Genomic DNA, 12,133 nt, shown 5'->3' with positions numbered 1-12,133 from the left:
TGAGGAGGGGGGAAAGCTTGTCTTCTTTAAGTCCCTTTAGGTCTTCCCATTTTTTAAATGGGGGAGGAGGAGGAAGAGGAGATGGGTGTTGACTGACCAATATACATTGGTGGAACATCCTTTTCTGGAGGTTTGTAAGCAGAGGTTGGACGGCCATCTGTTGGGGGTGCTTTGATTGTGCATTCCTGCATGGCATAACAGGGTTAGACCAGATGACTCTTGAGGAGTCTTCCAATTCTATGATCAATTGGGGGTGGGGGTGGGGTGTTCAGGATCATACAGGTTTGTAAGCAGAGGCTGGATGGCCATCTGTCGGGGGTGCTTTGTGCATTCCGCATGGGAAAATGGGATTGGATTGGATGGCCCTTGGGGTCTCTTCCATTTCTATGATCGAAGGGGGGGGGGGGAGGCAGGATCGTTCACATGGCATATCCTTCTCTGGAGATTTGTAAACAGAGACTGGATGGCTATCTGTCTGGGATGCTTTGATTGTGTATTCCTGCATGGGAAATGGAATTGGACTGGATGGCCTTTGCAGTCTCTTCCACTTCTATGATCGAAAGGGAGAGCCAGGATCATATAGGTTTGTAAGCGGAGACTGGGTGTCCATCAGTCGGGGGTGCTTTGATTGTGCATTACCACATGGGAAAATGGGGTTGGACTGGATGGCCCTTGGAGTCTCTTCCAATTCTGTGCTGTAAAGAGGGGAGCCAGGATCATACAGGTGGAAATTTTTCTCTGGAGCCTAGTAAGAAGAGGTTGGAAGGCCATCTATCGGGGGTGCTTTGATTGTTCATTTCCACATGGGAACATCCATGATCAAAAGAGGGAGCCAGGATCATACAGGTTTGTAAGCGGAGGCTCGGTGGCCATCTCTTGGGAGTGTTTTGATTCTGCATTCCCGCATGGGAAATGGGGTTGGACTGAATAGCCCTTGGGGTGTCCTCCAATTCTGTGATGCAAAGAGGGAAGCCAGGATCATACAGGTGGCACCTCCTTCTCTGGAGGTTTGTAAGCAGGGCCTGATGGCCATCTGTTGGGGGTGCTTTGATTCTGCATTCCCGCATGGGAAAATGGGATGGACTGGATGACGCTTGAGGTCTCTTCCAATTCGATGATTGAAAGGAAGGAGCCAGGATCACACAGGTTTGTAAGCAGAGGCTAGATGGCCGTCTGCCAGGGGTGCTTTGATTGTGCATTCCTGCATGGGAAATGGGGATGGACTGTGATGCAAAAAAGGGAGCTAGGATCATACAGGTGGCACCTCTTTCTCTGGAGGTTTGTAAACAGGGGCTGGATGGCCATCTGTTGTTGGTGCTTTGATTCTGCATTCCCACATGCAAAAATGTGGTTGGACTGGATGACCCTTGGGGTCTCTTCCACTTCTATGATCGAAAGGGGAGCCAGGATCATATAGGTTGGTAAGCCGAGGCTGGGTGGCTATCTGTCGGGGATGCTTTGATTGTGCATTACCAAATGGGAAATGGGGTTGGACTACATGGGCCTTGGGGTCTCTTCCAGTTTGGTGCTGTAAAGAGGGGAGCCACGATTATACAGGTGGAACTTCTTTCTCTTGAGGCTAGTAAGAAGAGGCTGGAAGGCCATCTGTCGGGAGTGCTTTGATTGTGCATTACCACATGGGACAATGGGGTTGGACTGGATGGCCTTTGGGGTGTCCTCCAATTCTGTGATGCAAAGAGGGAAGCCAGGATCATACAGGTGGCACCAGTTCTCTGGAGGTTTGTAAGCAGGGGCTGGATGGCCATCTGTTAGGAGTGCCTTGATTGTGCAGAATGCGGTTGGGCTGGATAAGGTGGAACTTCCTTCTTTGGGGGTTTATAAGCAGGGGCTGGGAGTGCCTTGATTGTGCACAATGGGGTCGGGCTGGATGGCCTTTTCTTCCCTCCTGCCCTCCCCTCCCCTGTGAGCCAGGCGGGGTGGCAACGGGCCGGGCCAGGCGCCGTCAGCGCGCCCTTTGTGAGGCGGCGGCAGCGGCGGCGTCGTGCGTGCCCGTCCAGCAGGGGGCGCTGCGGAGCGCCTGCCTCCTCCCTGCCCGGCCTGCCCCAAACGGAAGTGAGTGTAGGGGGCAGTATAGGAATTTCCTGTGACGTCCCGGGCCCGGACTCCATTAGGCTGCAGCTCGCAGAGAAGCCACAGTGCCTGGCAGAAGCGAGAGGAGAGGAGAGGAGAGGAGCGGGCGAGGGAGGAGAGGGAGTAGGCCAGGCGCCCGAGGCGGGGCCTCTCTTCCGGCGCGGAGACCGGGGGCAAGCGCGGCGGCCGCGGGTCCGCGAGGGAGGGCCCCGCCAGCCCCCCTCCCTCCTCTCCCCTCCCGCTGCCCACCACCACGGCCGCTCTAGGCGAGGAAACTCTGGCCTCCGCGTCCTCCTCCTCCGACTCGGACACCGGCGGAGCCTCCCCGCCACCGCGGAAGAAAGCGCGGCCTTCCCCGGCGGCGGAGGCGGCGGCGGAGGCGGCGGCGGAGGGAGCAGGAGAGCCCGGGGCTTCCGCGGGGAGAGCAGGCCTCGCTTCGTCGTCCCCTCAGGCCGCGGCCGCCCGTCCCCTCAGAGCCCTCTCCGCCGGCACCACCGCGAGCAGCGCCAGCGCCGCGGCCATGCAGGCCAACGGGGCGGGAGCCGGGCAGCAACAACAACAGCAGCAGCAGCAGCAACAACAGCCGCCGTCGTCCTCTTCTCCTCCTCCGCCGCCTCCGCCGCCGCCTCCGGGCCCCGAGCTGGGCTGCCTCAGCGCCCAAAACGGAGAGGCCTCCTCGGGCTCGGCGCCCGGGGAGCAGCAGCAGCAACTGGCCCACGCCAACGGGCTCCTCCCGGCGGCCAATAACAACAACAACGGCGGAGGAGGCGGCGGGCCTAGTGTCAACAACGGGGTCTCGGCCCCCGGGGGGTCGGCGGGCGAAATGGGGGGCGGAGGAGGAGGAGGCCTGAAGAAGAAGAAGCGCCTCTCGCAATCCGACGAGGACGTGATCCGGCTCATCGGGCAGCACCTCCACGGCCTGGGCCTCAAGTAAGTGGGGCGAAGAGAGGGGAAGTCGGGGAGGGGGCCTGTTGGGCACCTCATTTGCCCCCACGACACATACACCCTGGGCCTGATTGACACTCTCGATGGCGTCGCCCACCTTGTCTATTTTTATGGAAATGCCCCCTCCCCTCAAGGACCCTTTTTTACCCCCCCCCCCTTTAAATCTAATCTGTGGGGTGAGGTTGCTCACCTTTCCCCAGAATCCCCCCTCCTTCCAGGCCATTTAAACTTAAGGCAGGCCTCTTGTTTTTGGGGAGAGTTGGGGGAGGGGGCATTTTATGTGCTCGGATGAGATGAAATGTTTACGTTGGGGGAATGAGGTCGCCCACCTTTTCCCTGTACCCCCCCTTTAAATCTAATCTGTGGGATGAGGTCGCCCACCTTTTCCCTGTAACCCCCCCCCCTTTAAATCTAATCTGGGATGAGGTCACCCACCTTTTCCTTGTAAACCCCCCCCCCCTCCTTCTGAGCCATCAAAACTCTGTTTTTGGAAAGGGGGGGCATTTTATTTGCTCTTTGGGGCGGGGAAAAGGCTGTTACATGCATCTGCTGTTTGTTTCACCCCCATGTTTCCCCAGCTTTCTCTTTCTCGGCCCCCCTCTGTTGTGAAATTTAGGGCAGGCCTCCATTTCTGTAGGGAGCAGTGGGGGACATTTTATTTAGTCTGTTATTGCAGTCCAAAAGCACAACGTTGACGTGTGTGGGGGTGGGGGGGGGGCGTCGGTTTCTGCCACTAATGTGAGGCCTCTCTAGGGCACCATCTACATCCACCATTTGATGTAGTTTCAAACCGGCCTTGGGCGGATGTTTACCTAGGAAATTCTAGAACTGGTTTGAGGCCCGGATGGTGATTACACAAACCAGGGAGCACTGATCCGGAATAAGGGCTTTTTTCCCCCTTTCGTTTGCTTTTGGGGGAGTTTGTTGGCTCTCTCCCCCCCCCCCCTTCAAACTGCATTAAATGGTCGGTGTAAACAAGGCCTAGGTTTCCGCTGTTGAGAATAATAGCACAGGCTGACTTGTTTATTTTAGGACCTATTGACTGCTCGAGGGAGGAAAGCCAACAATTTTGAGTGTGTGTATATATATAAATACACACACACATATAAATATATATGTGTTGATCCACATTTCTCTACGGGAGGGGCCATTCCTGTCACGGATTATGCTGTCATAGCTTAATATCAAAGAGAGACTGGCAGGCGGAGATAAATCCAGCGAAAAGGCCGTGAAACCACAGGGCCTATTTTTTCAGGCCTAGTCTAGTGTTAACTTCCTACTGAGAAAACAGGTAGATCTTCAGTCATCCATGACAGTATGGAGGCCGAGCAGCATATTATTAAGGCCGAATTGATGGAACTGATAAAAAGAGGCCTATGAGCACAATAGTGTGTGGAAATTTCTTTGTCTAAGTGAGCCCAAAACATCGGTACATTTGATGACAGAAAATAATAATAAATCAACGTATAGATGGGACTGTATTTGTCTGGTTTGTAAAGTCTGTATTTGGGCAATCCGGATTGAGAGTGCAATATGCTGAAATGTAGTCCAGGCACAACTATTTCTGAGAGCATTCAAATATACTGTGTACTTAAAAAATTAATGTCAGATGTGTTGACTCCTTGGTAGCTTGCAGCACTGCAGTACTCTGAGCTGAGTAATCGGCACGCAGCTGGGATGGGGGAGGAGGAAAGCAAATAAATACAGGACATCAGTAATTGGAGTTAACAAAACAAACCTGACATAATGCAATGTAATGGTACCTCCATGAATACTGAGATTTTACGATGGGTCCCTGTACATATATAGCGTGCCCTTGGAAAACTAAGGCCCCTTGTGTTCTAGTGAGAGCTTGTGTCATGATGAGAATGGATTGGTTTTAATTAACTTAGGACACAAAATAAGCATACCAGTGACACAGGGCAAGTTTATAGCAGCAGCAGCAACGGCTCGTGACTTTTCATAGAGCACACCATAGTAAATGTGCTATTTTTAGTTGTAAAAACTGGTGGGGGGTGTTGTAAGTTTTATAGATTGGCTTGCTTATTTTATTAAGTATTCAACCTAATGGGCTATTAACATGAAGGCAGGAGAATACATTGGTAGGGAATAACCCAGTGATCAACACATCAGCTGATTAACGCCACTAGTATATATAAATTCCAGAGATAGACCTATTTTAAAATGAGCAAAACAGTTGTTTTTATAGAACAATGGTTTTCTTTGATTACCAAAATAATTGAGGAAATATACTGTCTATGTAGAATTTATAGTCCATATGTAACTTGTGGATTTCAGGGCATGAGTTTGGACATGTCTATATCCTGAGTTGCTTCGATTTATTATTAAATGTTACATATTTAATTTTTTTCTTAATCTGAAACAACGTTTTCCACATATTTTAATCTGTGGCTACTATGGATGACTTCACCATAAGAATAAGATTGGTCAGTTATTTTTTTCATACTGTACCTCTCTCCTGCAGCCAGACTGTTGATCTTCTCATGCAAGAGTCAGGATGTCGTTTAGAACATCCTTCTGCCACCAAGTTCCGCAATCATGTCATGGAAGGAGAATGGGATAAGGTAATGGAAGAGACACAGGACTGCCTAATTATAACTAGGGTTATGGTCATATACATTGTTGCTTGAGAATAAATCCATTGAATTCAGCAAGCCTTAATTCTGACTAAACTTATAGGCCTGAGGTGCATTTTGTACATTGTATGGTCTATTTTTGTGGGGTGTATTTTGCAATCTTTGGCTTATCTTCCCCTCCCCTCTTTTTGTTTTCAAAAACTGCTGCTTGTAGGCTGAGAACGACCTGAATGAACTTAAGCCTTTAGTACACTCTCCTCATGCAATTGTGGTAAGAAACTTTTCAACTAATTCAACTGAAATTACTGTAGCAATGTGTGTGTTTATGTCTTTGTTTATTTTAGTTTGGTTATGCATGTTATAAAAGTGGTTATGTCTGCAATAATGGTAATGCATGTTGCAGAGATATAATTGAACTAAGAAACCTAAAAATATCAATATAACTGGAGTGTTATGTGGTTTCTGGGTTGTATGGCCATGTTCTAGCACCATTTTCTCCTGACGTTACACCTGCATCTGTGGCTGGCATCTTCAGAGGATTTGATGGTCTGATGATCCTCTGAAGATGACAGCCACAGATGCAGGTGAAACATGAAGAGAAAATGCTGCTAGAACATGGCCGTACAGCCCAGAAACCACACAACACTCCACTAGTTCCGCCCATGAAAGCCTTCAACAATACATCAGTATAAGTGCTTAGCACCAGGAATATCTATGTCTGAACATCCTACTGTGACCAATGCAGGCATTTACAGGGCCAGCATCCTGTAGTTCAGTTGTTCTCAACCTTCCTAATGCCATGACCCCTTAATACAGTTCCTCATGTTGTGGTGACCCCCAGCCATAAAATTATTTTCATTGCTACTTCATAACTGTAATTTTGCTACTGTTATGAATCATAATGTAAATATGTAATATGCAGGATGTATTTTCATTCACTGGACCAAATTTGGAACAAATACCTGATACGCCCAAATTTGAATACTGGCGGGGTTGGGGGGGGGGGTTGATTTTGTCATTTGGAAGTTGTAGTTGCTGAGATTTATAGTTAACTTACAATCAAAGAGCATTCTGAACTCTACCAACGATGGAAATGAACCAAACATGGCACACATAACTCCCATGACCAATAGAAAATACTGGAAGGATTTGGTGGGCATTGAGCTTTGCAGTTGTAGTTCACCTACATCCAGAGAGCACTGTGGACTTAAATAATGATGGATCTGGACCTGTTTTGGCATGGATACTCAATATTCCCAAATGTGAACACTGTGGAGTTTGGGGAAAATAGACCTTGACATTTAGGAGTTGTAGTTGCTGGGGTGTATAGTTCACCTACAATCAAATAACATTCTGAGCCCCACCAACAATAGAATTGGGCCAAACTTCCCACACAGAACCCCCATGACTAACAGAAAATACTGTGTTTTCTGATGGTCTTAGATGACCCCCCCAGGTTGAGAAATGCTGCTGTAGTGTAAATAGAGAACATAAATGTATACATGTTATGGATATACTATACTGTTTAGCATGCAGCTAAGAAAAGTTTATTGTTTTCAGTTTAATGCTTTAATTTATTCTTAAAATCATTCTGCCTTCTTCATTTGTGGGAGTACTAACATTCTAATTGTAAAGAAGCTGGTATGTTTGAACAAATTGTATTGAAATGTGGTGACTGGCAGCAAACAAGACTTCTACAGTTTCAGTACAGGTATATTAAACATGGGTCACCCTTAGTAATTTTCAATTTAAAGCAGATCTGTCGTGTGGCAACTTGAGAGCTTGCATTTCATCTGTATTTACATTGTAACTAATTTATTGGTTGCATCCACATGCGTGCAAGCATGCAACTGTAGAAATAATGTGTATTAAAGTCAAGATAATGAGAAATACCTCCTTAGTACTTCTTACCTCCCTCCATATCTTTTATACATTGTTCTGCATTGTCATTCCAATGTTTTCCCCTCTTATTCTAATAGAAAACATGACACTGCTTTTGAAGTTACTATCAAAACAGTACAAATTGAGCTGGTGTCTACTTAGCTTTCTTCTGGTTGACTTCTTTGTTGTCAAAAGGTTATTTTTCTTGTTCTCTTTTCCCACTCTCTCCCCCACCAGGCAAGAGGTGAAGTGTAGAAAAATGATGTTTTGTTAAACCTCAATTGCAGCCTGAAAGTATTTGTTTTTGTTCTTTTACTCAGGTCAAAGTCTGACTTTGTCCAAACATTGATTTCTTCTCATGCGTGGATACTTGATAATACAACAGAGCACATTTAAAAGATCAATAACTAATAGTAGGAACCCCACCCCCAGTTTGTTTTGCATATAAACATTTATCTATGAATCTTATTTAGAGCTCAGATCAGGAGATACCATTGAAACCTGTTCAAACTAAACTGTTCCCTGATGTAAAAGATTATTCAGCATACCCTTGCAATACTTTTGAAAATGAAAACAAAGGCATTCTGTCAAATCAGAATTCGTCTTTGTATCCTTAAAATATGAGCAGTGGGGGATAGAGGTGTTCAAAATAATCTCTGCTTGGGTCATTAGCTGGCGGTAATAACTTGAGCATTAAAAACAATTCCAAAGTGTTTTGCAGAGCATTTTGACAGATCTTGATGGTTGGTGGTTGAAATATTGTTCTTGATCATAAATTTTGACTTTTGGGGAGGAACTTTAAACATGACCCCTTAAAATGGGAGACGTTTTGGTAAATTTAGAAAAACCTGGTTGTGGACATTATGGCACATATCCAATGCTAATTTTAACCAGAGCAGACTCATTGAATCACTAAAACTGAAATATTTCTTTACTAAGTTCCTGCCAATTCATTGTCCTCAATACTAGGAATTCTTTAATATCACCTCAAAGACATTTAGGAGTTTTAGAATTTCAGTTGAGGTCATGTTCTTTATAGTCATTTCGGGTGGGGGGGGGGCTTTGAAATAAAAAGGAAGAACTCATTATTCTATATGTTCTCACTTATAATATATTCTGTACACATTTTGACAATAAATTAAGACCGGAACCTGAAATTACTTTGGAAGGCCTAGTAATTATAAGCTCAGATAAAATTCCAGGAGCCCATAAATGTTAATAGAATACGTTAGGCCATTAATATCCTCTAGGACAGTGGTTCTCAACCTGTGAGTCCCCAGATGTTTTTAGACTTCAACTCCCAGAAATCCTAACAGCTGGTAAGTTGGCTGAGATTTCTGGGAGTTGTAGGCCAAAAACATCTGGGGACCCCAGGTTGAGAATCACTGCTCTAGGATTTCATTCTAGAACAAACATACCAGTGGATTTCAAAACACGTGGTTATTCAAATCCTGATATATTCGGTGGTGTAGTAAGAAAAGGTGTTCCTTATGTAAAATGGCAAAATCAGGAATTATTTTTGGAATTCTTTCTGTTTCCATTGATTTTGTATCCATGGATTCAAATATTCATGGCTTGAATAGCAGACTGCAACTATGAATTTGAATGTTTTTCTTGTGGCTTTCTTTAAACAGTCTAGTAAAATAGTTGTTTTGGCCAAATAAGAATCAATGCTGAAAGAAAGAGGCCTACGTAATCAAATCTCATTGGAAAGCTATATTTAGAAGTTGTACCCTTTTCTCTTATAGACATACCATTCAGATGACTAAGGGCACCTATATTAAATCATATATTGTACCTTTCCTTGCCTACTCAAAATTAATATGGGAAAGCCAACTCAGATTTTCTTATTTTAAAAAGAATCACAGTATTTCTAATAGATGTTTAGGTTTGTGTATATTAAAGCCTTAGGAAAGGAATTCTGTAACTGGCTTGATCATAGAGAAGATCGGTTTTAGGATACGTATCAAAATGTGTCTCTTAACATGATTGTTGTGAGTTTCCGGGGCTGTATAGCCATGTTCTGGAAACATTTTCTCCTGATGTTTCTCCCTCACCTATGGTAAGCATCCTCAGATATACCTTACAACCTCTGAGGATGCCTTCCATAGATGTGGGCGAAATGTCAAGAGGGAATGCTTCTGGAACATAGCCAGACGGCCCAGAAAACTCACAGCAACCCAGTGATTCCAGCCATGAAAGCCTTTGACAACACATATTGCTTGACGGTTGATCAAAATTATATGGATTCGGGAAGATTTTAGGCATTTTGGGGTTGCATTTATTTTGAAATCCCGCTGAAACTTAACAGATCTTCTTCCAAGTAAGTATGAATAGGGTTGAAATATTTAAGGCAGTACTTCAGATTTTACCAGAAGTCAAAATTAGCATTCATTTCACATTCTGCTTTGTGAGTGTACACTCACTGGCAAAAAAAAAATATTCCCGAAATATTGAAACCATGAAGAAAACAGCACTATAAGTCACAATGCTCTGATACTGAAGGTTGTCATATTCCTGTTACATAGTCTTTAAAAATAATTTTACAGAGCCAATTTATGACTACCTTTTCTTAAACATTTTATTCATCATCCTAAAAGAAAAAATATCAATCTTTTTCTCTCAAGAAAAACATCTTAAGAGAAAACAAACAAAAAAACCCACTTTTTTCCTTCAGTTTTTTCCCCTGGCCATCACATACCTTGTATGCCACAAAATGAAAGACTGAATATGTAAAAACATGTGTATCATGTAGATAAATTCACTGGACCCTAGGAAAAAGTTCGTAGCACTTAGAGACAGTGTACTTGTGACTGTACCACTAGATGATTTTGAACGGTTAAGAGAAGTCTTGAATAGAGCCCATCACAATAAGAAAATGAAAATATTGTTCCTCAATTAATAAAAGTTTGGGCATCACAACCTATGGGGCAGAATAAAAAATCCTAAATAAAGAAGCTTAGGATAAAATGAACTATTAGTCTTAAATAAAGAAACAACCCTTACAATCCTGCACAGTGATGTTATAAAGCACTCCATGCTGTAGAGCAGGCATGGGCAAACTTTGGCCCTCCAGCTGTTTATGACTTCAACTCCCACAATTCCTAGGAATTGTGGGAGTTGATGTCCAAAACACTGGAAGGCCAAAGTTTGCCCATGCCCCCTGTAGACCCAAGTCACTAGTGCTCACCACTGCCTTGGTATCAGTAATGACTTGTTTAGACTAAAGAAATGTCTGAAAAGATCAATCACTGTTTTTTAACTGACCTGTTTTTTAGCTGTGCAGAACTTATCAGCCAAGGGCACAAACAGTCATTAAGGCTGTGAGGCTCCTGCCTGCACTAGTTTGTTGAATGCTAGAGCTAAAGTAATGTATGGATTTGGGATCTAGAATCAGTCACTTGTTGGGAAGATTTCACTAACTACTTTGACTTGTTTAATTATAGCAATATTTCATTTTTAAGTAATTATGTTGCAGTTGGAAACAGGTAATGCCATTTTTGAACAGGAATAAGAACATTTTGCGTTTCCCACTTAGGATATGTGTACGATGCAGCATTGAATTTTGGCTGTAGTTTCTAAGCTGCTCTAAGTCACCTTTGGGGTGAGAAGGGCAGGGTATAAATAAATAAATGTAGGCCTGGGGATTGTTCACTGTGATATTTGACTTTAATATGGCTGAACTGAGGATGCATCTGATGCCATGTCTGAACTTGATTTTCCAAGACAGTTAATTGAACTATAATAATCGAAGTTTTACTGTTTTCAGTACACAATGAGTAGCATCTTCAAATTTCATGTTCTTAAATCCATTGGTATTTTATCTATATATAAATGCTCTGTGCATAACAAAAGAACCAATGAATGAAATCACACCAAATTTGGCAACAAAATGTCTCACAACACAAGGAGTGACCATCACTCAAAAATTTATGATTTTGTCATTTGGGAGTTGTAGTTGCTGGGATTTATAGTTCACCGACAATCAAAGAGCATTCTGAATTCCATCAACTTGGCACACAGAACTCCCTTGATCAACAGAAAATACTGGAAGGGTTTGGTGGGCATTGACCTTGAGTTTGGGAGTTGTAGTTCACCTACATCAAGAGAGCACTGTGGACTCAAACAATGATGGATCTGGACCAAACTTGGCACAAGCACTCAATACGCCCAAATATGAACACAGATGGAGTTTGGGGGAAATAGATCATGACATTTGGGAGTTGTAGCCACTGGGATTCACAGTTCATCTACAATCAAAGAGTATTCTAAATCCCACAAACGACAGAATCAGGGCAAATTTCCCACACAGAACCCTCATGACCAACAGAAAATACTTAAGGCCATCCACTCCAACTCCATCAGGGTAAGGAAATGTAATCAAAGTCCTCCTGACAAAGAGCCATCCAGCCATAGAGAGAGAGAGAAAGAGAGAGATAGGGAGTTGTAGTTGCTGGGATTTATAGTTCACCTACAGTCAAATAGCATGATAGAATTGAACCAACCGGGGCATACAGGACTCCCATGACCAACAGAAAACACTAGAAGGATTTGATGAGCATTAACCTTGAGTTTGGGAGTTGTAGTTCACCTACATCCAGAGACTACCATGGACTCAA

At 44.2% G+C, this 12,133-nt stretch overlaps 1 protein-coding gene across 3 annotated transcripts in view; it reads left to right on the top strand.

Annotated features, from left to right (window-relative positions):
• Window positions 1-2,526: 2,526 nt before the first annotated feature.
• WDR26 (WD repeat domain 26) overlaps window positions 2,527-12,133 on the top strand; it is a 42,290-nt gene continuing 32,683 nt past the window's right edge. For all 3 annotated transcript variants that reach the window (XM_060754194.2, XM_067463887.1, XM_060754195.2), the window contains exons 1-3: window positions 2,527-3,021; window positions 5,522-5,621; window positions 5,848-5,904. In XM_060754194.2, the coding sequence (XP_060610177.2) occupies window positions 2,612-3,021; window positions 5,522-5,621; window positions 5,848-5,904 (567 nt within the window). In that variant the 5' untranslated portion in view covers window positions 2,527-2,611. The remainder of the gene's footprint in view (window positions 3,022-5,521; window positions 5,622-5,847; window positions 5,905-12,133) is intronic.

Source organism: Anolis sagrei, chromosome 1 (genome assembly GCF_037176765.1).
Source record: "Anolis sagrei isolate rAnoSag1 chromosome 1, rAnoSag1.mat, whole genome shotgun sequence".
Classification (NCBI taxonomy): Eukaryota; Metazoa; Chordata; class Lepidosauria; order Squamata; family Dactyloidae; genus Anolis; species Anolis sagrei.
This window is presented reverse-complemented; position numbering and strand designations above follow the sequence as displayed.